The sequence below is a fragment of the Acipenser ruthenus genome, chromosome 52 (assembly GCF_902713425.1).
Source record: "Acipenser ruthenus chromosome 52, fAciRut3.2 maternal haplotype, whole genome shotgun sequence".
Taxonomy (NCBI): domain Eukaryota; kingdom Metazoa; phylum Chordata; class Actinopteri; order Acipenseriformes; family Acipenseridae; genus Acipenser; species Acipenser ruthenus.
Genome location: NC_081240.1, coordinates 6,638,287 through 6,666,166, shown reverse-complemented (window position 1 = coordinate 6,666,166; position 27,880 = coordinate 6,638,287). Strand labels below are relative to the sequence as shown.

Below are 27,880 nucleotides of genomic sequence, written 5' to 3'. Positions count from 1 at the left end.
TAATAAATAAATAAGAAAAAGTCACAGTTAATCAAATTACTTTTATTAAATCACATTGCTAAAATCTGAAAAAAATAAACAGAACAAACATTTTATGGAAATCAAAGAACAAAAACACACACACAATAAAGCAAACTTTTTAAAAAACTGTTACAGTACTGACTATTGGAGGCCATTTTTAAAATATATATAAAACATAACAATTCTTAAAATAGAAATTAAATACAGTTATTTCGTATGAAATCCATTCGTTGCTAAATACAAATAATTCACCTCGTTTCGCTCTGCAGGTGGTGCCGTTTTACCCCCTAACTTTCATCCAAAGTTGTGTCAGATTGAACATTCCCTTCACCCGAGGAGTGGAGAGGACAAAGGGTTTCTTACAACACAAAACAGTCTAGTTCAGTTGGCAGATTGTTACAGTGGAATCATAACAATGAAGCCAAAACCCAGGATAGAGCGGCTCAGTGAATGTGGTTTGGAATCTGTGCAGGAGGGTCATTGTGTCAGAGATGCCATAAAAGGACAGCGTGCCGGCATTAAAGTCCAGATACACTCCTATTCTGGGGGAGTGGGGGGCAGTTATTGCAGTTTCATTGTTATTGTGCTGGGCAGTGTAACTGGAATCAGAGCAGAGCAAACTCCAGGACTTGTCATTGCATCCAAGGACACAGGAACCATCCCATCCTTTCCTGCTGATTCCTTTATATGTGACTCCTATAAAAGCCCATCCCCCACTCCACTCAATCTCCCAGTAACAGCGAGTCCCAGACAAACCCTCTTTGCAAAGCACTTGTTCCCAGCTATCAAATCTCTCTGGGTGATCATCAGGATATCTCTGGGTCTCTCTCCTCCGTGTCACCTTTCTGTTCCCTTCAGACAGACAGAGCTCTTCATACGCTGTGTTGGGGTCCAGTGTGAGCTGACAGGAATCTGATTGAAGAGAAGAGGACGGGTAGAGGAGAGACGGTTAGAAAAGTCAAATCACTGAGAAAATCAACAGTCATTGTCTGCTGCATCCTCACATCCTGTTTATGGAAGGTGTGTGTGTTGTTTTAATTATTTTTTTTAAATACATTTTGACCACTTTTTTAAACTTTTAAATTGCATTCCCTGCCTCAAGATGGCTTCCCGTGGACCGGCATGGACCTCTCAGAACTACATTTCCCATCATCCTCCTGCTCACTGGTAATTTCATCTCAATTACATATGTGAGCAGGAGGATGATGGGAAATGTAGTTCTGCGAGGCCCATGCAGTTACATGTGAAGCTATCTATAAGTATAAAAAAGTGGTCAAAATGTAAAAAAAAATAATAATAATTAAAACAATACACACACCTCACGTAAACAGCTGTAGCAACACATGGGAACACGTAACACAATAAAATACAAAGGACCTTATGAACCCTTTAAACCCTCTTGCTGTTTGATTGTTTTGTTCATTATAATTCCTCAATCTTATCAAACTTCTTCATTTGGAACTAATCAAATGCAGCTCTGCATACAATTACAGTTCACTTAATGTTCCTACAGGGTATGTGTTGCCATTTTACCCACTCAGACCCCTTGCTTACTAAATATCTTCAATAGAATATCATCCACTCTTCAAATATCTGTCTAATATTTTAATGAGCAATCCATCCCACAAGTGCAGTGATACTGCAATATACATTTACTACCAGCACAGGATGACTGGGAGGGATAGCTGTTCTTTTTACCCCACAACTGGTTTCACATGCATTGTACATGTATTAAAAGATGGGATGATTATCTATTCAGGGATACCAAGATATTTAGGGAGAGAAAGGTCTGAGTGGAAAAACAGGCAACAAATGCCCCTCCCCCAGTCATTCTGCATGTATTCATCTGAACCAATACTTGTTGGAGAGGAGTGTAGATTAATGGCTTCACAATTACTAATAAATAATAATAATTGCTGCCCTCAAGCTCCACCCCTCCCTGTTCTGTAGTGTTAGCTCTTCTCACAGTGGAGTGACACATCTTTCAATGAAATGTTTCAGTGAAAACAGACTTACATTTTAAAAACTCAGCTCTGTTCCTTGGCTCTGGAGCCTGCAGACTGTAAACTGCAACTTTGTTCACTGGGCAGAAAAAAGAGAAAGAAATAGAATTGAAACATACAACAATCATTGTCTGCTGCATCCAGAAATCACTCCCTGCTCCATCCTCACTCCTTCCTGCTCCCTCCTCTATCCTCCCTGCTCCCCCCTGCCTGCTCCTTCCTCCATCCTCCCTGCTCCCTCCTCCCTGCTCCCTCCTCCATCCTCCCTGCTCCCTCCTCCCTGCTCCCCCCTGCCTGCTCCCTCCTACATCCTCCCTGCTCCCTCCTCCTCCTCCCTCCTCCCCCTTCCTGCTCTGTCCTCCCTGCTCCCTCCTCCATCCTCCCTGCTCCCTCCTCCCTGCTCCCCCCTGCCTGCTCCCTCCTACATCCTCCCTGCTCCCTCCTCCTCCTCCTCCCTCCTCCCCCTTCCTGCTCTGTCCTCCCTGCTCCCTCCTCCATCCTCCCTGCTCCCTCCTCCCTGCTCCCCCCTGCCTGCTCCCTCCTCCATCCTCCCTGCTCCCTCCTCCCTGCTCCCCCTGCCTGCTCCCTCCTACATCCTCCCTGCTCCCCCTGCCTGCACCCTCCTCCCTGCTCCCCCCCTGCCTGCTCCCTCCTACATCCTCCCTGCTCCCTCCTCCTCCTCCCTCCTCCCTGCTCCCCTCTGCCTGCTCCCACCTCCATTCTCCCTGCTCCCTTCTCCCTGTTCCCTGCTCCCTCCTCCCTGCTTCCTCCTCCCTGCTCCACCGACTATCAGACGTTATTTTTGGTGTTTTGGGGCAATCAGCCAATAATACAACCGTTTCCGCCCTTTATGCATTTTCATTGGTCAGATTATATGTCAGTTACACAGCCTGAAGAAACTACTGAATGTGAGCTGAAGCAATCATGAAACGTCATCACTGAGAGCCGCAGTGGAACGTTATTATAGTTTAAAAAAATAATGTTTACACACACACACACACAAATAATAGAAATAAGTTTTTATATTTCTGATAAATAAAACTAAATAATAATAATAATAATAATAATAATAATAATAATAATAATAATAATAATAATAATTGGTGTTACACTTATGGAGCGCCGTTTCAAATCCAGAGATACCAAAGTGCTGGGATGTGAATCTGCCCTCACAGCAACGAACATATATAGACATGTTTTTTTTTAATATCTCTTTATACATTATTCAGCTTCGTGTGATTATTATTCTTTAGCAGCGTACTGTAAGGTGTCTGTACGCGTATGTTATTAATGTAGTTATAACGTTATATTAACTGGAGAGCAGCTTTTTTCAATTGAGCTCATCCACGGTCATGTGACACAAGAAACATGCGCTCATTTATCCCAGCAGCAGAGCTCCCGTCAAACTGTCAAACAGCAACACATCCCACAATCCTCTCGGGAGCGCTTGATAAAGAAACCCGTCCAGCCCTCCCTGATCAATCCAAGAGAAACCCGCGTTTCCAACATCGGAACCACCTCGGCAACAGCCGCTCCGCAACCCATCTGAGGACACAGCTGCATTTCCATGAGGGAGTCACCGCGAACATGGAGAAACTGGACACCCGAAAAAGCACCCAGCCCCAGACCAATGGGCTTTGTAATACACTCTGATTCTGACTGAAGGGAATCCACTTCACACAAAATGGGTTCACAGAAATGTGAGCAAACACAACCACCCTCAGAACAAACCGGTGAACACAGAAATGGCAAAATAGAAATGTGAAAGCGCGTAATTTTAACACGCTCCCTAACAATTGCCACGGAAACCCAGACGGCAAAAAAACAAAACAAAAACAAAACTGAAATGGGACTCTGCACAGAAGAAGAATTCAGCTCCACAACACCGGAAAAACTCCAGGAAACGTTAGCGTATTATCATAAGAGTCTCTTTTTTTAAATGTATTTTTATTTATTTATTTTTTAATGGGGTTGATACCCATTTCGTGCTTGAAAGGGAACGGGCTGTTTTTAAGTTACAAGTTCAAAGTGTTCTCTTTGGTTGCAGTCGCGTATCACTCCTAGTACAGACCACAGCAATTGCGGTTTTCTCTGTACTGTCTCACACAATGCAAACCTTATTTTAAACTGTTTTCACGTTATCAAAGTTGTTGCTATTTTAAATACAATTCTTTATGGAGTTCACTCTGTCTAAAAACTCAGAGTAAGGGAAAAAAATTGTTCACCAGAGATTATAAAAAATACTGCATGGGGCAGTGTGTGTGTGTGTGTGTGATACCTGAGCATGTAATGCCTGGATACCCCCCTCGGTGTGCATTACATTCTCATATCACACACCACCCCATGCTGTATTCTATAGATATTGTACAGCTCCTTTCTGTCCTTCCATTTCTAACTAAACTCTAAAATTAAAATGCATTTAGTTCAATTACATAGTATTACTTCACACAGTAAACGCACTATAAAACTACTAACATGTTTGCAAGAAAATAACCTAGCTACTTAATACTGTGTGATGTGAAGTACTAATTAGCCAGGTTATTATCATTGATTATTCTAAGTTAATGCTGCCATGTATTCCCCAGTGTGGGGGGAGTAAGCCTGTCATATCTGATCCTGTAAGATAAGATGCCCTCTATTAATACAGAGCCTGTCATATCTGATCATGTAAGATACGATCCCCTCTATTAATACAGAGCCTGTCATATCGGATCCTGTAAGATACGATCCCCTCTATTAATACAGAGCCTGTCATATCTGATCCTGTAAGATACGATCCCCTCTATTAATACAGAGCCTGTCATATCTGATCCTGTAAGATACGATCCCCTCTATTAATACAGAGCCTGTCATATCTGATCCTGTAAGATACGATCCCCTCTATTAATACAGAGCCTGTCATATCTGATCCTGTAAGATACGATCCCCTCTATTAATACAGAGCCTGTCATATCTGATCCTGTAAGATACGATCCCCTCTATTAATACAGAGCCTGTCATATCTGATCCTGTAAGATACGATCCCCTCTATTAATACAGAGCCTGTCATATCTGATCCTGTAAGATACAATCCCCTCTATTAATACAGAGCTTGTCATATCTGATCATGTAAGATACGATCCCCTCTATTAATACAGAGCCTGTCATATCTGATCATGTAAGATACGATCCCCTCTATTAATACAGAGCCTGTCATATCTGATTCTGTAAGATACGATCCCCTCTATTAATACAGAGCCTGTCATATCTGATCCTGTAAGATACGATCGCCTCTATTAATACAGAGCCTGTCATATCTGATCATGTAAGATACGATCCCCTCTATTAATACAGAGCCTGTCATATTTGATCCTGTAAGATACGAAAAGCAGAGGACGTCTAGTAACCTCCCAGACGTGGATTCGTTTTCATGATTTGTAAACAATAAACCTGGTGTAAATAACTAATTTCATTGCACCTTCTTTTCCAAAGGCAATAATAACCATTTCATGCCAATTATGTTTTGTATTTTTGCCCGTCCCCAATTGTGTTTTACTGAACTGTAGAATCTCAGGACTAGGGCTGCTACGATTAAATCAAAAATCGATTTTTTCGATCGATTCTATTCCTCATTATATACATCGATATAAATACTGAATAATCGATTCAATAATCATTTTAGTAACGCGCATAGTTAATAACATTAAGTTTATCAATGAAACTGCACCGAATGCCCTGCCTTGCTGCTTACAGTACTTGTGACAGACAAGCAGTGGGCGTGCTCTTCTTCTCCTGCTCATGTTAACTAGCATCTGATTTGCTGGTCCCATCCTACCAGCGAATCAGTTTTGAAAATGCTTTGTAAGTACGCCCCTCTCTGCGTTCGATGCTAACAAACAAAAAAGCGTGCTGCCTTGAATCCAGAGTAGGATGACAGGCTTGCATTCCTGGCTAACAGCCTGTAAATAAATTGTGCACACTGAAGAAAACTGACTGTATATAGTTTGCACTTCTTTGGAGTTTCAAAATGAATGGTTATATAATAAATATTTAATAATATTCAATAATTTTAAAACATTTTTAAAAAATAAATTAATGATCAGTGATGTTCAACACAATTTTGGAGTAATGGTCAGCTTGACTTATAGCGGATCTGCATGTTGTGGTAAGTAAATCAATTTATTTGTAGTATTATTATTATGTTATGTTCTAGGCAGGGATTTCCACATTGTGTGTTTCACAGATAGTGAAATTTGAAGACGGCACCAACAACATTATGCATGGGATATGCTTGCCCATTGGATAGATATCGCTGAGCTTTCTATAGCAGAGCTGCCGATAGGCCCCTTCCTAGGATGACGCACTCGGTCCCGCCCACCGAGGGATGAAAACCATCATCCTGAGGAAGCAATTTCTCTTTTTCCTTCTCAAGATGGTGCGGTAAGGACCTCTGTGTTCAGCTGAGTTTCTCGAGATGATCAAGTTGATTGTATTTCCCTTGCTTTCGTGCTGAAAGCTGGCTCACTGCTTTCCTGGAATCAACGACTCTGAAAAAGACAGAGCCTTTTGCCTTTCTGTCTTTCAGTGGCATCCTCGCTTGCATGGTGGGCTGCTCTTTCTTATCTGTCTGTCGTGTGTGAGTAACTGCCTGTGCAGTCACACTCGCGAGTGGTTGTCTATTTCCTTCTTGGGAGAGCACAGTTCCTCCACGGGGCTAGGCCTTGCCACATCCCCTCTGTCGAGTAGACCTCGCTGGCTGGCCGCCCACCTCTGTGAGTTGGGCCTTGTAAACAAACAGTGTGCTCTCCCCTATCTATTTCTACTGTGTTTTTTTGCTATCAGCTTTCAACTCGCCTGTTGCATCTTCAGCCCTTGTGTCTCCCTGGTCTATGCTACACATTGACCAGGTGTGTGACCACGCGGTTAGGGTAGACACCATTGCATAGCGAATCCCCTCCCCGGTACCGTGGTACAAGCATAGCCCTTGGTACTTCGGTATCTAGAATACAGCTGTGTGCTGAATATGAAGATCATTTGTTACATGTCATGTGGAAACCACAAAGTCACATGGACCATATATGGCAGCCATGTGAGGTCACAGATAGGGTACTGTTAAGATCTGGCCTAAGGAGATTCCAGAATATTTAAAATATGAAGATGGTTCTGTATCTCAAACAGATTATGAGCTGTAAGTCTGTGGAATTGAATATGAAAGGACAAGCTTCAGATATGTGGATGTGATGCTGCAAGTCCCATCCCATAAACAATACAGCCTTACTTGAGCCTACGTGGACATTAAACGTGACTTTTTGTGGCATACCTATTGTGGCTGTAAATTGTGATTTTAGCCAATGTACATCCCTGGTATAAACAAGAGAGAAAAATATTAAGAAAATAATGACAATGTGCTTACCTGGTTCTTGTTCCTCTGTCTCTCCTGTTTCCTCTTCTGCACTCCCTTCACATCCAGACACTACACAAAAAAGGAAATGTTTAAATCACACCCACAACTAATGATTCATGTTTATATACATTCAACTAGTTAAGAGTAGCATGTATATAAAAATGAGGGGTGTAACAATTCATCATGTATCGATGAATCAGGACACTTTCTTTACATGAGATATCGTATCATCATAGAGGTCTGTATCGTGTGCATCATGATTCAAGACCAAAGCACAGCTCAGCTCACTAGTTCACAGAGTGGTTTTGAATGAAGGGTGTGTTTTATAGTTGCTATGGATACATACTCTCCCCGTCTCATTTCATTTGTCTTCTAATAAAACAGTCACTTGTTAAATGATCATTTGATCCTATTGTGCTTCATACAAGTAGCCCATCAGGACCATTGAACGCATTGTGATTCATATCATATCCTGACCTACATATCATGATGCGTATCGTATCGTGACATTAGAGTTACACCTATAATGAAAATGAATATTAATAAGAAAATGTTACTGGATGTTTGAACTCTTCACAACAATGTACAGAGTTCAGCATCAAATAACTTTACTTGGCAATCTGAGGACATGTTCTGGATTCAGCTGTTAAATTCAGTACAGGTTGAAACATGCTTTCTTTTCCATACAGGATGCTGTATATGCCAGTTATATAAACAGAATACTGTATGAACTTTCAGACAGTACTGTGGCTATTTCACTGATGAGGATATCCATAAACATGTTGTCTGTATCCTCATTCATGGAATAGCACCTCTTTTCTGTACTCTGTGATCCTCCACGACTCTATCCTCTGCATTCTACTCTTCACTCACTGTTAGGACGGTTCTTCTTATTACTGCGTCTTCGTCGAGGCGCTGGCTGGTCCTTCATTTCCACTTCACACTTTTCCTTTGCTGAGATAAAATAAAACCAAAAAAAACAAGGTTTCTTTTTCACTCATTTCTTTTAAACAAACAAACAAATACATCAAATAAAATAAAGTTTGCAAAAACAATCTAACATATTGGTTGATATTTTAGTTTGTTTCGCTCAACATTGTGGTCACATGTTCACAACCAGGGTGGGGGTCAGTTCCTTTTTAAAATCAATTCCCAATTCACATTCACATTCCCTTTTAATCAATTCACATTCATTTTACAACATATATATATATATATATATATATATATATATATATATATATATATATATATATATATATATATATAGGGTTATACATATTATATATATATATATATATATATATATATATATATATATATATATATATATATATATATATATATATATATTGTGAGACAGCAGGGAGGGGGTTAAAACCTCCCTGAAGAAAAACATGTGTGGAATGCACATTTGTTTAATTTAATTGTATTTGGTTTGATTGTTTAATTGTTGTGCTTTATTGTTTAATTACATTTCTTAATTGTTTATTGTTTAATTATCACCCGCAACTGGTGACTATTGTAAATTAATAGCAGGTGCTTGGGATTAAAAAGGGAGCAGCCAGATTGCTCAGGGCTGCTGAGTGGAAGGAGGCAGGAGAGGTGCTCTGCTTCCGAGCAGTCAAGAGGTAAAACGTAAGCTGTGTAAACCTGTGTGAGTTTGTTTGTTTGTTGTCTTGTAGTCAGGGTGTTCCAGTAAGTTTAGTTAGTGCTCCGAAAGAGCTCGGTGTTTATTTTGTTTGTTTTATTTGGTTGTTTATTAAAAATGTAGCGCGTTAGCAGATAAAAAACAAATCCATTCCTGTGTGGGTTGGGTCATGTTTTAAAGGGGCAATGAACCAGTGTGTCAACGGTTTTTTTGTAATATATATATATATATATATATATATATAACTTTTTATTCAAACACATGCACAGCTTATACAATTGCATGTGTTGTGTACAAGTTTGTTCAATACAGCCTGTGTTGTAAAAGTTATTGGAATTGATTAAAATGGTTATTCAGAAGTGATTCCAGTCGGGGTCTACAGTACTTACTGAAGAAGGTTTAGAGACACTTTGTATATATTATACAGGCAACACACAACCAGGATTGAGGCAATTCCTTTATAAAAGCAATTCCTTCAAAGGAATTGGAATTGATATCACTATGTAACACAATTTTTGTTCCTGGGTAGTAAGTATTATTTCCTAATTGCTTATGCTTTAAAAGTATAGAAAATGGCTATTATTCCCCACAAACTTTGCTTTTGTGACCAGGACAGTGATATTTTGAAATTTACCTATTTCCAATGAGAAAACGGGCGAATGTGTCTTTTCGTTCACATAAAGTCAGAAAAAAACAACATATGAATCCAAATTAACATGTATTTATACTAAAGTAATACAAAAATGACTACAAAAGATTTAGAAGTGAGTAGTTGTTCGAGATTTACGATTATACTGTAAATCACTTTCACGAATCAGCCCCCAAATGTAGTCTCCCATCATGTTCTCGTTATACTGTCCTTGGTAGCAGCGTTCAAAGTCCAGTATATCCTGGTGGAAGCGCTCGCCTTCCTCCTCCTAGTACGCTCCCATGTTCTCCTTGTATTTCTCAAGATGAGCATCAAGGATATGGACTTTGAGGGACATCCTACAGCCCATTGTGCCGTAGTTCTTCACCAGAGTCTCAACCAGCTCCACATAGTTTTCGGCCTTGTGATTGCCCAGGAAGCCCCGAACCACTGTGACAAAGCTGTTCCAAGCTGCTTTCTCCTTACTAGTGAGCTTCTTTGGGAATTCATTGCACTCCAGGATCTTCTTTATCTGTGGTCCGACGAAGACACCGGCTTTGACCTTTGCCTCAGACAGCTTAGGGAAGAAGTCTTAAAGGTACTTGAAGGCTGCCAACTCCTTATCTAGAGCTCTGACAAATTGTTTCATAAGGCCCAATTTGATGTGCAGTGGTGGCATCAGCACCTTCCGGGGGTCCACTAGTGGCTCCCACTTGACGTTGTTCATCCCCACAGAGAACTCGGTCCAAAGGCAAAGATAGCAGGGAAACTTGGTAAAACCGCCTTGGAGACTGTGATAGAGAGAGAAAGGATCGATGCTGCAAATCTCCCTCCCGATTAGAAAGGGCGCTGTGTAAGGGGGAAGGTATGCGCCTCCTAGATCTACCACCTCGGTGGTAGGTGGAAACCGGAAGGTGACCATATTAGGAGGGGCGCGTAGCTGCAAGTACTCAGGACGATTCCATTGCAGTCAGCTGCGGGGCAGCCCTCTATTGGAGAAATCATGGCGACGCGTTGGCTGCAGGGAGGAGTTTGCTGGGTACAAAGGGGAAGCAGCTATGTCAAAAACCTCCCCTTGCGCTGAGAATGAAACACAAACGGCCGGAGCCTGTATTGTTTTTATGATTTTGGATTACGTGTGTTTTGTGTTGCAGAGGAGAAGTGAGCCGCGGACCAGCAATTATAAAGAGCACGTCCCTGCACTGCACAGCACAGCACAGCACCGCACTGCACCACTCACGGCACCACGCTTCTCTGGAGCGAGAGCACTGCGTGCACAGAGAACGTGGGGATGGACAAAGTCCCGTTTTTGTTTATTTTTTTAGGAGAGCTGCTGTGTACCCCCCAATACCATCACTGGTAAAGGGGTGGACTTATTTTGTGTTATTTGTTATTATTTTTATTATTATTAAAACCCACAGACTGTTTTGGGAGAAAGGATTGTGTGGACTTGTTTTATTTACTGCACCTGACTACAGAGACCCATTAGGAATGCCACCATTATGAAGTCTCCTATGACCTCCCAGCCATACTCATCATACTTCAAGGCATCCAGCAAGGTCTTGATGCTGTTGTAATCCTCTTTGAGGTGCACCGAGTGAGCCAGGGGAAGAGACGGTACTTGTTACCATTATGGAGCAGCACGGCTTTGAGGCTCCTGGATGAGCTGTCAATGAAGAGGCGCCACTCATTCTGGTTACAGGCGATTCTGATTGCCTTGAACAGACTGGTCACATTGTGGCAGAAGCAGAGCCCATCTTGACGGGTGAAGAAGCTGGAAAAAGCTCGGCATTGGACTTGGTGAGACCAAGATCTCTAATCAAGTCGTTGAGGTCTTTTTGGTTGGGGTAGTATGGGTTTCTCTCCTCAGCTCCACCTCTGAAATTGTCATCTGGATCTACAACGTCTTCCTCGTTCTCTGACTTGCTGCTCTCTTCTAAAGACGGCTGCTCTCTCTCCGGAGGAGTGGGTACGGGGAGCTCATGGCAGTGTGGCACCGGGGCGATGGATGAAGGAAGGTCCGGATACGTGATAGCAGGTGCATTCTTGCCAGTCCGACGTTTGGAAGGGTCCACCATGCAGAAGTAGCAGTTGCTTGAGTGGTCAGTGGGTTCCAGTCAAATTCTTTCCCCTCTGTACCATCCTACAAAAATACATTTATTTCACCCATGACTAATGTGTAAGAGATTCTCACAACATTTTTCATATATGATATTTTTTCAATAACATTGAAAATTGTAAAACATTTTAAAATTAAAAACTTTTACAATTTTAAAAATTAACAAATTTTATAACATAAAATTCTGAGCAACAATTGTCCATCTTACCTTCCAGAGTTTTTTGCAGTGCTCGCAGGTGAAATGAGGTGCCCAGGGTATGTCTTGATCCCTGACAGGCATGCTGAAATATGCCTTGTAGGCCTCACACATCTTAGCAGATGCTTCCACGGAGTACTTTTTTGCTCTTGTCTTGATAAATTGGCCGCAGACATAGCAAAATGCGTCTGCCGGATGCTTGTAGCCTCTTGATGCCATCTCAGAAAAATGCAGATATGTATCCACTTAGGTAGCTGGAACTAAACTGAACTGGTGGGCTTAAGGCCCCTGTATTTATACTACTATTTATATTACTAGAAAGTTCTAGAAAGTTCTAGAAGTTACTCCAAGTTTACTCAGCACTGAATCTATCTGGAATGTTCTGGAAAATAGGTAAATTTCAAAATATCACTGTCCTGGTCACAAAAGCAAAGTTTGTGGGGAATAATAGCCATTTTCTATAATTTTGAGGCATAAGCAATTAGGAAATAACACTTACTACCCAGGAACCAAAAAAATAATAATAATTGTTACACAGTGTATTTTAGAGACATATAATAATATAATAATTATAATAATTGTTGTGATTTTTCAACATCTATCATCTGAAGTCGATTTAATTGACTAACAAACAGGCATGATTTCAATTTAATTTGTTGCCACTGTGAGAAGCTCATTTTAACATTGTACTATTTACAATTGTGATCAAAGATGTGTTGGAATTGATTACAAGGGAATGGGAATTGATTTTAAAAAGGAATTGGGATTGAAAAAAGGAATTGACCCGAACCCTGTTCACAAATGACCAGCTTCACACGAGGCTGAAGATGGCTTCTTATTCACCTGTTTCTTATTCGCTTGTTTCTTATTCAGACTTTGATCTGCTCCAAACTGAATGATTGGCTTTGTATGTAAAAGAGGTTAAATCACGTTGGGCTGCTAATTTCTCTGGATATTTATAGAGGGGCAGCTCCTAAACAATATTCATTTCTTTTTTGCTCAGCCCAACACTGATTTCATGGTCAAAACAGCTAACAAACATGGCACACATGCCAATGTAAGTATTATAATTGATTAAGTAACAGTGTATTTATAAAGAGTATTTATTAACAGAGTATATGTTGTAAAATGAATGTGAATTGATTAAAAGGGAAAGGCAATGTGAATTGGGAATTGATTTTAAAAAGGAACTGACCCCCACCCTGGTTGTGAACATGTGACCACAATGTTGCACTTTTGTGGGTCACATGACTGTTTGTAACATCATCATGGCGCACTGTCACATGTTAAGTGTCGCCCAATATGCAGACTGCTTTGCGGCACACATGCTTTTCTGTGGAAGTATGGGTATCACGTCTGATTAACTATTTTATTGTGTTTTTGTCCTTTTCTCCTCCCCTTTACAAATTCAATTGATGATTATTGAGTCATTAGTGTCTCAACGACAATGCAAAAATGTGTCATTGCTGTGCTCGGTGTTGTTTCACATCGTGGTTTTTCTAAATATAACTTTGCTATATCTTGCATGACAGTTTTTCTGTTTATATCCCATGTATAAAAAGAAGCTTCTTCTGAATAGCGGAGTTATCTAGTTTACATGACAAATATATATGCTGATAAACTGATTAGCGTTCCCGCAGTTCACATCAGTCTAGAGACAAACACATCTGAATCACGTTTAAAATGGAAAATAGAGGATCGCACCTAATTTAACCCCTGTCAATTTACACAATTCACCTGCTCCCTCATCTCTCCTGCATGCTCGCTGCTGCATCCTCCCTCCTCCCTTTTTGCCTGCTTCCTCCTCCTTGCTCCCTGCTCTATGAACTCTCCTGCCTGCTCGCTCTATGCAATTGCACTTAACCCTTAGCGGTCCATTTATCCAGCGCGTCTCAGGCGCATCAGGTCCAATTTATTTTCACACACGCAGTTTATTTTAAATGCACTGTTTAAAAGTGTTTTTTTTTCACAGTAAAACAGGTTTAGAAGTTTCTGCATATCAACAGGACACTCAGTACTGCATCTCCAGCCCCACTCCTTGTTCGCTGTATTTATCACATACCTCTTCATAGTCGTGCATACTGATCAATCATCTCCTGATCACTCGATTTATAACCAAACTCCTCAATAATGCGATCCAAGTCATTATTTTATTACTATAACACCTAAAAGAAGCTCTGCAAATGTCTGTCATATTCTATGAGCGCATGATGCAGAAGCAGCTACCTTGTTTGTTTATGTCCGTGTTATCTATGTGGTGCTGAGGCTATCTGTATTCATGAGAAACTCCCTGTGGCAGAGCAGGGTTCTGCCCTTGTAAATATTGGCAGGGATGGGGTTAAATTCCCCTCCCTGCCCAGGTTTATTGTCAGGTGAATGAGGGTTGATAGGAGTAATTAACAATCAATCAGCACCCAGCCTCCTGACATAAAAGGAGGCCTCAGCTCCTCAGTAGAGAGAGGTAGCTGAGGAAACAAGCGGGTATTTTGTGTTGCTTGCTGTTTTTTCTTTTGTGTGCTGTTTTTTGAATTTTTGCATTCCAGTGAAGGCATAGCTCAGCCTGGAAGCCTTATTTATGTAAGTTTTACTTTGTGATTATTGTTTTTGTTTCTTTATTGTTTGTGTTTAAGAATCTTTTTGTTTGGCCCTCGTCCCTGTTTATTCTGTGTCTTATTTAATAAAAGTCTTGTTTGAACTGCAGTCTGTCTCTGGTCTGTGGTCCCTTAAACCACCCTGTCACACTCCCCCTTTCAGTCTCACTCGGCCAATGAATGGTTTTCTCGGCTTTTTCCGGAGCAAAAACGACTAGACACCTGTTTCGGAAAGGGAAAATTACAATGTCCGACAAAGGAGTTAATGTTCCTACAGGGTATGTGTTACCATTTTACCCACTCAGATCCCTTGCTTACTAAATATCTTCAATAGAATATCATCCACTCTTCAAATATCTGTCTAATATTTTAATGAGCAATCCATCCCACAAGTGCAGTGATAATGCAATATACATTTACTACCAGCACAGGATGACTGGGAGGGATAGCTGTTCATTTTATCCCACAACTGGTTTCATATGCATTGTACATGTATTAAAAAAATGGGATGATTATCTATTCAGGGATACCAAGATATTTAGGGAGAGAAAGGTCTGAGTGGAAAAACAGGCAACAAATGCCCCTCCCCCAGTCATTCTGCATGTATTCATCTGAACCAATACTTGTTGGAGAGGAGTGTAGATTAATGGCTTCACAATTACTAATAAATAATAATTGCTGCCCTCAAGCTCCATCTTCCCTGTTCTGCAGTGCTAGCTCTTCTCACAATGGAGTGACACGTCTTTCAAGCAAATGTTTCAGTGAAAACAGACTTACATTTTAAAAACTCAGCTCTGTTCCTTGGCTCTGGAGCCTGCAGACTGTAAACTGCAACTTCATTCACTGGGCAGAAAAAAAGAGACAAACGTGGATTAATACACAACACACACAAGACTCCAAACAGCAATCTGAAAAGAAACAAGGCTTATTCATGGCATTTCAGGATGTATAAATCCGTACTTCAAGATGTTCATGATTACAATGAATATGTATTCCTTCCGTATCGGTGCAGCAACCCAAGTCAATGTGAACACGTCTGCCACTGCACTGGAGTCTTGTGTTCTTTCCTCTCCATCACATATTTGCCTTTCATATTAGGACACCCTTGTGCATCAAACATACAACAGTCACTGTCTGCTCCATCCTCACATCCCTCCCTCCTCTCTACTTCATCAGTACCTGTTCCATCCTCCCTGCTCCCTCCTGCATGCACCCTTCTCCCTCCAGTCTGCTTCATCACTCCCTGCTCCCTCTTCCTTGCTCACTCTTTCATGCTCCCTCCTCACTGCTGTCTCTTCCAGTCTTCATGCTCCCTTCTCCCTTTTGCCTCCTTCCTGTCTCCTCCCCGCTCTCTCCTTTCTGCTCCAACCTTCATGCTCCCTCTTCCATGCTCTCCTCCATGCTCCCTGCTCACTTCACCCTACTCCCTCCCTGCTCCCTCCTGCCTCCTCACTCCTTCCTCTTCCTCCCTGCTGCCTCCTCCCTTCTCAATACTACATTATTCATATAGTCAGCAATCTGCAAGAGGTCTTTATTAATGTCTTGCAACTCCTGCCCCTCCTCAAGCCATGGTCTATTTGAGAAATCTCTACCAAAGGAATCTATTTCACACCAACCTGATGTGGTTATTTTGACTATTTCCCCCTTGCAGAAGTCCACAATATGGTCTTTAAGTTCAGATACAGCTTTCCTCACAGCCCCAAAAGAGATGCCGGTATTGACAGTAACGCTGGGTAAGTCTCCAGCTTCAGGAGGGGCACAGAGAGACTGGAAATTCTACAACAGGAAAGTGGAGAAAAGGAGTTTTCAGTGAAACAGAATGGGGTCCAAAACATTCCTGTGGAAAAGCAAGGATTCATTCAATTAGAGAGGTTTGTCTGAAACCGTCCCAGTTATGTACTTGAGATTTTCTAACAAGCAGTGATGTTACCTGTAGAAAATGGATGTGATCCTCTGTCTCTGAAAGCTGTTTCAGCTCAGCGTCTCTCCTCCTTAGCTCAGCAATCTCCTGCTCCAGTTTCTTCATGCGTCCTTCAGCCTGATTCACTGCAGCCTTCTCGTTAGCTCCAATCAGCTCAATAACCTCAGTGTGGATCTTCTCAATGGATCGGATCAGCTCAGTAAAGATCTTCTCACTTTCCTTTATTTCTATGCACGCAGATCTCTGAGTGAAAGAACACAGTAGAGGAGACATGGTTAGAATTGATATCAAAAACACAACAGGCATAGACAGTAAACTTCTGTAGATGTGTTCCAGTCCACCTGTTAATAATAATAATAATAATAATAATAATAATAATAATAATAATAATAATAATAATAATAATAATAATAATACCCTTGTAACAATCTACCTTTGACCCAAAAGGCCAACACAACATTCCCAGAATAAGAATAGGTTACTACCAAAAACTCCTTAAAAATGACATAAAAAGTAGATCGGAGAAAGGCAGATACACAGCAAAAATAGGATTGCTAGGTTCATTTGGGTGCAAAACATTTAATTCCAAAACATTTGTCCAACACACACAGATTACCAAACAATTTTATGACCCACAGTACCTCGGGTAGCTGCTGACCCATGCATATAAAATTAAGTCGAAACAGAAATAGGATGGTGGTAAATCCACTGGTAAACCTACAGAGGCAATAAATAATTAAAAATAATGTTCAGTAGAAATGTCCCAAAATAATAGTCCAGTTTCATAAACAAACAAAAAATAAAAAAAACCCCAAAAATCAAAATTAAGTTTGTAATCCACCAACAAAAATAAAGTAAAAGGAAATGAAACAAAAATCCACCGTACAAAAATAATAATAAATCAGTTCGGTCTCACCGGTTTGTGTGGTTGTCCGTGAGCGCTCCAGAAAAATGACACAAAGACCAAAAAACACAGCTGTAATCCAAAATCCAAGGGTATGTCTTGTTTTCCTCCAGGAAATAGCAATGAAAAAAAATAGTGCCAGCAATGTTTGCAAAACAAAGTACATTGACTAAAACTGTGACAAACAAAAGCTAGATAAACATAGCATATATCTAACTTTCTGCAGTTTTGCATTAACACATCTACGTTTAGTAAACCTGTACACATGAAATACCTGACGGCAAACCTTCAGCAGCAAACTAAGCACAGTACAAACTACCAACAGGAAAAGGTGCCATCCCATAGTGCATTAGTGCACGGTTTATAAAGGTCAAGGTCCTCCAACATATTTAAAGGGGCAACATTTCCTAAAACCCACTCTTAAAAGTGTAACAGTAAGCATAAATTGAAGTATCATATCTTCTGACTTTAAACACATTTTGAATACCTGGCCAGGCTAAAAAGTTGCTTTTCAATACCCACTTTCAGTGACTCCACATCCTGTTTCAGCTCCTCAATTTCTTTCAGTCTCTTCTGGATTCTCTGTTGTGTTTCTGTCTGTGTCTCTCCCAGCTGCTTCTGTGTAGAAACACAGTGACACAGTTACATTTCTGATGGGGCATTGAGTGATACCCTGTCACACCCAGCACAGGCCTGTTTTAGTATGCTATTGAAACTGACATAATCATTTTAGTTCAAATATATTTTATGTTTTCTTGTATCCTTACCTCTTTACAATGTGTGCAATAATTCTGAGTCAAATATATTTTGTCTTCAGTTCTAGTTGCACGCCATAGACATCTGTAGCACAGGCTAGATCAGACAACATGTGTGTATAATAGTAAGATACAACACCATCTAGTGCACAGCTGCCAGCAATAAAAAAGGACACTTGATCCACAGTAGCTGTCCACTAGATGGCACTGTTTCATTCTAGTAACAGTGAATGATGGCTGATCTAGCATGTGTTACATGTTTGTTTTGTTAAGCACCTAGGAAACTGAAGCAGCTTTCTCTTTAATGTATATTTAGGGATTCTGATTTCTGTTTTTAATCGATAAACACAGATAAAACAGCTCTGATACAAAACAATGAAATCAGTGTATACCCAATAAACACCAGAGAAACACTGGACATGGTTACTCAATTCACGTTGACTTCACCCCTTTCCATGTGAAAAAATACAATAAAGTAACCTAAAACCAAAAAAAAAATCCCTTTCCCAGCGCAGTCAGGCAATGAACCTCCTTCCTGACTTGTATCTATCATTGATTCATTCTGAATACTTTAAACTTGAGTGGCAGCACATTCCTGCATTTCTATTGGAGGATTGCACACGCTGGTGAGATTTAAAATGAGATTACAATTAGAAAAGGAGGGTTGTTCTTGTGGGATTTAAAGCTATATTACAGTTCAATAGGGAGGATTCACACACTCGTGGAATTTAAAACAGAATTGAAAATTGTGAAGAAATGTAAAAAATGCCTAAATACACAAAATCCCCAGAAGAATGAGCCCGTGAGCAGAAGGACTTCACTGTGGAAGAGAGCAAAGGAAAGAGGGGACTAGTAGGGTGAGTGAAAGAAATTGTAGATTTCAGCAAACAAAATCCCAAATAGATTATTACATTTCTTAAACATATCTGTTTAAATCATATAAAAATGTTTTTAACCCACCAATTTCAGCTAGCGGCCATCTTGGATTTGAGTTACACGCTCCACTGACTTTGAGCCTTCATAATTAAAAAAAATAAAATATGTCTACAAAAAGATGAACACTTTACCAATAAAAATAATTTTTCTCAGCTAGATTGTGGTTATAAATTGAAAGATCAAACATTTTAAGTGTACAAGCAATCCTCCCAAAAACACACCTCTCACTGTGGGGCAGACTGGCAAGAACGGCCTGGCACGGGCACAGCAGCTCAGTGCAGATAGATGTGTATGTGCCACTTTTAAAGGCACGGGCACAGCAGCTCTGTCAGTGCAGATAGATGTGTATGTGCCACTTTTAAAGGCACGGGCACAGCAGCTCCTCCAGTGCAGATAGATGCGTATGTACCACTTTTAAAGGCACGGGCACAGCAGCTCTGCCAGTGCAGGTAGATGTGTATGTGTCACTTTTAAAAGCACAGCAGCTCTGCCAGTGCAGATTATTATTATTATTATTTATTTCTTAGCAGATGCCCTTATCCAGGGCGGCTTACAATTGTTACAAGATATCACATTATTTTTTACATACAATTACCCATTTATACAGTTGGGTTTTTACTGGAGCAATCTAGGTAAAGTACCTTGCTCAAGGGTACAGCAGCAGTGTCCCCCACTGGGGATTGAACCCACGACCCTCCGGTCAAGAGTCCAGAGCCCTAACCACTACTCCACACTGCTGCCCATAGATGCGTATGTGTCACTTTTAAAGGCACAGCAGCTCTGCCAGTGCAGATAGATGCGTATGTGTCACTTTTAAAGGCATGGGTTTTGTTTACTATATTTCAAAACACAATTATTAAAGTCTTGTTTAAAATGTGAAGTATAAGTTTATTAAGAAGATATTATGATCCCTGTGCTGCAATCATTGTTTCAATATATTAAAGAGGCCCTGCATCATAGAGGCAGCACTGGGTGAAGCTCGCTCCGTCCTCCGGCTGCAGCACCAATTTTCCAAGCGAGGATCATATTTCCACCACATCACTACAAACACAAGCATGGCTGTATCTTGGGTTAATGAAATTAATAAACATCGAAAAACAGAAGCCCTGTGTATATTGTATACCATATTAATCTTGTATATTGAATATCATATTAATCTTGTATATTGGATATCATATTAATCTTGTATATTGAATATCATATTAATCTTGTATATTGAATATCATATTAAGCTTGTATATTGAATATCATATTAAGCTTGTATATTGTATATCATATTAATCTTGTATATTGTATATCATATTAATCTTGGTCTTTTCTGTTTTTTTAAATTAGGCTTTTGTATTGCTTTTTTAAGTGAGGTTCTTGACTTTGCTGGGAATGTTATCTTTAAACAGTTAAACTATAATATCTTAAACAATAAAACTTACATATGATTTTAGAAAGTTGCAAGATACATATAAAAACACTAGGAATTCAAATCATGCTAATTTTACACTACAAATTCCAATGCACCACAAAACAGCTGAACAAATCCTTCTTACCCTGTGAGGCAGGGCTGAGGTCCTGCACGTGTAAATAGTGTATTTTTGTTTAATTGTAAGTAATTCTTTTGATAATCAAGTTTGTGCTAGATATGACAGGGTATATTCAAATCCAGGTGTGGAATGTGGCCAGGTGTTAATTGATTAATTGATTATCTCTTAGCCCCGGCCACATGCCTTTAAAAAGGGTCTGAAAAGCCAGTTTCTTGGTTCTACAAGCAGGGATACAGACTGTCTGGGAAGGACAGTGTTGCTGTAGGATCCTCATGACTGAGTGAGAAAAACAGGAGGAAAAATGTATCTCAGATCACTGTGTGAGTTAACCAGGATCACTAGCACTGGAAGGAATAGGGAACAAGTTTAGGGGATTTTAATCCCACACAAGTCTAGAGAGGAGGTGTCAGGGAGACTGTTCCTGGAGCGGGACCTCCTTTCTTGTTTGGTCAACTTTTATTTTCTAGTTGTTTTCGAGCAGTGTGATCTAATAACCTAGTAAACAGACATGTTAAATATCCCTGGGAATTCTTATCTTCTAGGATAGCTACAAGGAAATGGTTCAAACCCTTACCTGTTTCACACTCCTTTCTGCCTCAGCTGAGACTGTATCATGGCTCTTGTGTTCATTTTGTAAACACAACAAGCAAATACACGTCTGATCGGTTCTACAGAAGACCTCACATAATCGTTGGTGTTCAGCACAAAGCTTCTGCTCCAGATTTCCAATTGCATTGACCAGCTTGTGCCTCTTTAATGCAGTAACCTCACTGTGTGGCTTGACGTGTGTTTCACAGTAAGAGGCCAGGCACGTCAAACAGGATTTCACAGCTTTGAACTTTCTCCCAGTGCAGAAATCACACGGCACATCTCCAGGTCCAGCATAACTTTGAGCAGGAGGATTGAGTCCTGTGTTCTTTAATTTCTCCACAACTTCAGCCAGCATGGTGTTTCTGCACAGATCAGGCCTTGGGGTAAAAGTCTTTCTGCACTGGGGGCAGCTGTAGACACCTGTATGATCAGTCTGATCCCAGCAGTTCTTAATACACCCCATACAGTAGCTGTGTCCACATGGAATAGCGACTGGGTCCTTCAAAAGCTCCAGACACACTGGACAGTTCAAGTGCTCCTCTGACCACAAGTTTGAAGCCATTCTTGCTCCAGTGAGGCAGAGAGACTGACGATTTCACAACAGAAACTTCACTGTCCTGATTTCCTGGAGTTGTGTAAAACTCTAAGAGGTGGGGTTTGGGACTGGGTACAGGTTTAGACAAGCAGGCTGAGCAGAGACTGCTGAATCAGTGAGAGGGGCGGAGAGGAGAGAGTTGTGGGGGGGGAGTTTCTACACAAAGATAGCCAAGCAGACAGATCAAAGGTTCTCCACATTTCTGCATGCATAGACAGTTTGTTTGCTTGTTAATATTTATGACTGCCTGTTTTATCAGTTTATTACAGGTTCAGTCAGTCATGTGTTGGTCAGAGTCTATAGTAATAGAATATTATTGATATCATGATGAGACACATGTTTGCCACAGCAGGTGAAAAACAGAATAAATGAAACGGCAGCGAGTCAGCAAGGAGGGGTTAACTTGCAGAAGAAACTATTAATATTGCTTAAGCCTTGGTAAAATGATGTATACATCTATGCTCTAAAGAAAAGCTACCGTAGATTTGAAAACGAGATTTAGGCTCAGATGCAGGGCTGTGCTGTATGTTTTCGGATTTCAATTTGACCCTATTTCAGTTTTAGATTCTTGTAATTTCTTTAAAGTTTTTTAGAAAAATAATTTATTTTAAGAAGAACGCTGTTGAGAAAGTGCAGCACGCTATCTCGTTGTAAATCTCGTGTTTGTCATTCATGATGCTATTTGGGACAGAAAACGTTCAATGCTGACACAACTTTGCTTCCCCAAGAATTGTTCTGAAATGACACCCCTGTTATCCAGTAATGAGTTGAGCTGTGTGTGAATCTGTTCCTTATCCAGTAATGAGTTGAGCTGTGTGTAAATCTGTTCCTTATCCAGTAATGAGTTGAGCTGTGTGTAAATCTGTTCCTTATCCAGTAATGAGCTGAGCTGTGTGTAAATCTGTTCCTTATCCAGTAATGAGTTGAGCTGTGTGTAAATCTGTTCCTTATCCAGTAATGAGTTGAGCTGTGTGTAAATCTGTTCCTTATCCAGTAATGAGTTGAGCTGTGTGTAAATCTGTTCCTTATCCAGTAATGAGCTGAGCTGTGTGTAAATCTGTTCCTTATCCAGTAATGAGTTGAGCTGTGTGTAAATCTGTTCCTTATGCAGTAATGAGTTGAGCTGTGTGTGAATCTGTTCCTTATCCAGTAATGAGTTGAGCTGTGTGTAAATCTGTTCCTTATCCAGTAATGAGTTGAGCTGTGTGTAAATCTGTTCCTTATCCAGTAATGAGCTGAGCTGTGTGTAAATCTGTTCCTTATCCAGTAATGAGTTGAGCTGTGTGTAAATCTGTTCCTTATCCAGTAATGAGCTGAGCTGTGTGTAAATCTGTTCCTTATCCAGTAATGAGTTGAGCTGTGTGTAAATCTGTTCCTTATCCAGTAATGAGTTGAGCTGTGTATAAATCTGTTCCTATCCAGTAATGAGTTGAGCTGTGTGTAAATCTGTATAATGTGATATCTTGTAGCAATTGTAAGTCGCCCTGGATAAGGGCGTCTGCTAAGAAATAAATAATAATAATAATAATATCAACTCACTCAGCACTTGAGAGATAACACTATGTAACACAATTTTTGTTCCTGGGTAGTAAGTGTTATTTCCTAATTGCTTATGCCTCAAAACTATAGAAAATGGCTATTATTCCCCACAAACTTTGCTTTTGTGACCAGGACAGTGATATTTTGAAATTTACCTATTTCTAATGAGAAAACGGGCGAATTTGTGTCTTTTCGTTCCCATAAAGTCAGAAAAAAACAACATACGAATCCAAATTAACATGTATTTATACTAAAGTAATACAACAATGACTACAAAAGATTTAGAAGTGAGTAGTTTTTCGAGATTTACGATTATACTGTAAATCACTTTCACGAATCAGCCCCCAAATGTAGTCTCCCATCATGTTCTCGTTATACTGTCCTTGGTAGCAGCGTTCAAAGTCCAGTATATCCTGGTGGAAGCGCTCGCCTTGCTCCTCCGAGTACGCTCCCATGTTCTCCTTGAATTTATCAAGATGAGCATCAAGGATATGGACTTTGAGGGACATCCTACAGCCCATTGTGCCGTAGTTCTTCACCAGAGTCTCAACCAACTCCACATAGTTTTCGGCCTTGTGATTGCCCAGGAAGCCCCGAACCACTGCAACAAAGCTGTTCCAAGCCGCTTTCTCCTTACTAGTGAGCTTCTTGGGGAATTCATTGTACTCCAGGATCTTCTTTATCTGTGGTCCGACGAAGACACCGGCTCTGACCTTTGCCTCAGACCGCTTAGGGAAGAAGTCTTGAAGGTACTTGAAGGCTGCCGACTCCTTATCTAGAGCTCTGACAAATTGTTTCATAAGGACAATTTGATGTGCAGTAGTGGCATCAGCACTTTCCAGGGGTCCACCAGTGACTCCCACTTGACGTTGTTCCTCCCCACAGAGAACTCGGTCCGCTGTGGCCAGTCCCGCCTGTGGTAGTGCGCCTTGGTGTCCCTGCTGTCCCAAAGGCAAAGATAGCAGGGAAACTTGGTAAAACCGCCTTGGAGACCCATCAGGAATGCCACCATTTTTAAGTCTTAGCAGACGCCCTTATCCAGGGTGACTTACAATCGTAAGCATATAAATTAAGTGTTACAATACAAGTAATACAATAAGAGCAAGAAATACAATAACTTTTGTTCAAGCAAAGTACAAGTGTGACAAACCACAATTCAATAATACAGCAGATAATAGTGATAGTTACATCAGGATATGATTAAATACAAAATACTACAGGTTAAACACTTGGCAGATTACAGTATTCTGAAGTACAGGATTAAATGCAGTAAAATAGGGGGCAGATAAGAGCAAAATAAAGCACATTTACATGAAGGGTGATAGTGTCCCAGGATACAAACAGAGGAGTTCTACAGGTGCTGTTTGAAGAGGCGAGTCTTAAGGAGACGCCGGAATGTGGTCAGGGACTGGGCAGTCCTGACATCTGTAGGAAATGCAGATATGTAACCACTTAGGCAGCTGGAACTAAACCGAACTGGTGGGCTTAAGGCCCCTGTATTTATACTACTATTTATATTACTGGAAAGTTCTAGAAAGTTCTAGAAGTTACTCCAAGTTTACTCAGCACTGAATCTATCTGGAATGTTCTGGAAAATAGGTAAATTTCAAAATATCACTGTCCTGGTCACAAAAGCAAAGTTTGTGGGGAATAATAGCCATTTTCTATACTTTTGAGGCATAAGCAGTTAGGAAATAACACTTACTACCCAGGAACCAAAAAAAAAAAAAAATTGTTACACGGTGTAATGTATTGTCAACTAATTTAAAATATATATATTTTTAAATTAACCTGCCTGGAGTTAAGAATGACAAAGAAAATACATGAATATTTCCACCTGTATTGAATTCGCTGTTTTTCAGATCCCAGTACAGTAGTTTTAATTCACAACTGGAGTAGCTTGCAGTATCGCCTGTATCCACTGGGGGGAGACAAAGATACACGAAAAGATCTCTAGTGCTGTAGTTCTCATCTCCAAATAAGTATTTCCTATGTTTGATGTTGTAACAGGGCGAGCAGCCCTGTACATTGTTTATTTATTTTTAGATCGGGGTCTCCCCCTCCGCCCCTGTGCAGTGTGTTTTTCTTTTGTATTTAGTTTTATTGTATTATATTTATGACGGCGTAGCGCCGTGTTTTGTTTATTTAAAACGTGTCCTGGCAGAGGCGAGATCAGTGCTCGTCCTCTGCCAGGAGTAATTAATTAAAACTCGTGCAGAAGGTGGCCATCTCCCGAATGAATTAAGTGGTTTAATTTGTTGCTAATCGGGAGATGGTCACCTGTTATAAAAAGCCTGCAGCTCTTTAGATCGGGGTGGGTGTCAGAAGGAGAGAGTGTGTGAGAGGAGACGGAGTTACAAAACGAAACTAAATCATAGCATACAGGAACAGTGACAGCGACTGCCCAGCCTGACCTGTATGGTTTATTTATTTTGGATTTTGTGTTCGTGATTTGTTTTTGTTTACCCTTTTATTTTGCTCTGTGAGCAAGTGTTCTTTTGTTTAAATATTTATTTTATTTTTGGTTGCTTTAAATAAAACGGCGCCCGTGCCACTGCAATACCTTTTTGTTTTTGTTGTCCCTTCTTCTGCCGTGACGTCAGACCACTCAGCCGTTCCTGCCACACGTGGTGTCCTGCGTGGGATCGCAGCGCCTCCAGGACGCAGGCAGAAGAGGGTACTGCAGGTTTTTTCGTTTTTTTTCGTTTTTGTGTGTGGAGAAAAGGAGAGTGAAGAGGAGGATGGGAGGAAGGAAGATGGGAGGAAGGAGGATGAGGAGACAGCAGCAGCTGCAACAGCGGCCACCAGGGGTTGTTGTGGTGAATGAGTGGTGCCCTGGTTGTGGGGAGTTTGGGCACACCGTGGCCATCTGCCCCACCCAATACCAGGGAGAGGAGTGGATGACCCAGATCGACTGGGTCTACCAGGAGCGAGAGGGGAGAGAGCGGAAGGTGAGGAGAAGGAGGCAGAGAGGGAACACGGACCTGGAAAGGGAGGAGCCCGAACGTCCTGCGCCTAAAAGGGAGGAGCCCGAACGTCCTGCGCCTGAGTGGGAGGAGTCGGTGCGTCCACGGCCCGAGAGGGGGGAGTCGGTGCGTCCACGGCCCGAGAGGGGGGAGTCGGTGCGTCCACGGCCCGAGAGGGGGGAGTCGGTGCGTCCACAGCCCGAGAGGGGGGAGTCGGTGCGTCCACGGCCCAAGAAGGGGAAGGCCGAAGGTCCACAGCCCAGGTATCTGCCAGCAGAGGGAGAGTTCCTGCTGGTGCCACCTCCGTCTCCATGGGAGGACGACATGTCGCTCCCACCACCACCACCAGCAGAGGGAGCATGCCTGCTGGTTCCGCTTCCACCACCGCCAGCAGAGGGAGAATACCTGCTGGTGCCACCTCTGTCTCCATGGGAGGACTGTGAGTCGCTCCCACCACCACCAGCAGATGGAGAATACCTGCTGGTGCCACCTCTGTCTCCATGGGAGGACTGTGAGTCGCTCCCACCACCACCAGCAGAGGGAGAATACCTGCTGGTGCCACCTCCGTCTCCGTGGGAGGACTGTGAGTCACTCCCACCTCCGCCAGCAGAGGGAGCATTCCTGCTGGTTCCACCTCCACCGCCGTGGGAGGACGACATGTCGCTCCCACCACCACCAGCAGAGGGAGAATACCTGCTGGTGCCGCCTCCATCTCCGTGGGAGGACGACATGTTGCTCCCACCACCACCACCAGCAGAGGGAGCATGCCTGCTGGTTCCACTTCCACCACAACCAGCAGAGGGAACATGCCTGCTGGTTTCCCTGTTGCAGCCAGAAGGGGAGGCGCCCCTGCCGCCTTCGCTGCCAGAAGGGGAGGAGCCGCCTTCGCTGCCAGAATGGGAGGAGCCGCCTTCGCTGCCAGAAGGGGAGGAGCCGCCTTCGCTGCCAGAAGGGGAGGAGCCGCCTTCGCAGCCTGAAGGGGAGGAGCCCCTGCCGCCTTCGCAGCCTGAAGGGGAGGAAGCCCTGCCGCCTTCGCAGCCTGAAGGGGAGGAAGCCCTGCCGCCTTCGCAGCCTGAAGGGGAGGAAGCCCTGCCGCCTTCGCAGCCTGAAGGGGAGGAAGCCCTGCCGCCTTGGCCGCCTGAAGGGGAGGAAGCCCTGCCGCCTTGGCCGCCAGAAGAGGAGGAGCCCCTGCCGCCCTGGCCGCCAGAAGGGGAGAAGCCCCTGCCGCCTTGGCCGCCTGAAGGGGAGGAAGCCCTGCCGCCTTGGCCGCCTGAAGGGGAGGAAGCCCTGCCGCCTTGGCCGCCTGAAGGGGAGGAAGCCCTGCCGCCTTGGCCGCCTGAAGGGGAGGAAGCCCTGCCGCCTTGGCCGCCTGAAGGGGAGGAAGCCCTGCCGCCTTGGCCGCCTGAAGGGGAGGAAGCCCTGCCGCCTTGGCCGCCTGAAGGGGAGGAAGCCCTGCCGCCTTGGCCGCCTGAAGGGGAGGAAGCCCTGCCGCCTGAAGGGGAGGAAGCCCTGCCGCCTGAAGGGGAGGAAGCCCTGCCGCCTT

The 27,880-nt window shown here is 42.2% G+C and overlaps 2 protein-coding genes across 2 annotated transcripts in view; one reads left to right on the top strand and one right to left on the bottom strand.

Moving 5' to 3' along the window:
• LOC117965704 (E3 ubiquitin/ISG15 ligase TRIM25-like) overlaps positions 1-27,880 on the top strand; it is a 300,687-nt gene that overhangs the window by 239,770 nt on the left and 33,037 nt on the right. The gene's annotated exons all lie outside the window — the stretch shown is intronic.
• LOC131723032 (tripartite motif-containing protein 16-like protein) lies at positions 37-17,889 on the bottom strand. Its single transcript, XM_059016335.1, has 7 exons — positions 16,523-17,889; positions 16,209-16,368; positions 15,370-15,435; positions 8,281-8,361; positions 7,417-7,476; positions 2,038-2,103; positions 37-933 (listed from the first exon to the last, which is right to left on the bottom strand). Exons 1-7 carry the CDS (start codon positions 16,817-16,819, stop codon positions 398-400), a joined length of 1,266 nt encoding a protein of 421 aa, XP_058872318.1. The 5' UTR covers positions 16,820-17,889; the 3' UTR covers positions 37-397.

Excerpts from the sequence above, each read along its gene's own strand:
- LOC131723032 (XM_059016335.1), bottom strand. The coding sequence starts at position 16,819 with ATGCCTGTTGTGTTTTTGATATCAATTCTAACCATGTCTCCTCTACTG. Across the intron at positions 8,362-15,369 it reads CAGAGCTGAGTTTTTAAAAT|CAAAGGAAAAGTGTGAAGTG; the intron begins GTAAGTCTGTTT and ends ATTTTATCTCAG. Across the intron at positions 2,104-7,416 it reads GACAGAGGAACAAGAACCAG|TGAACAAAGTTGCAGTTTAC; the intron begins GTAAGCACATTG and ends TTTTCTGCCCAG.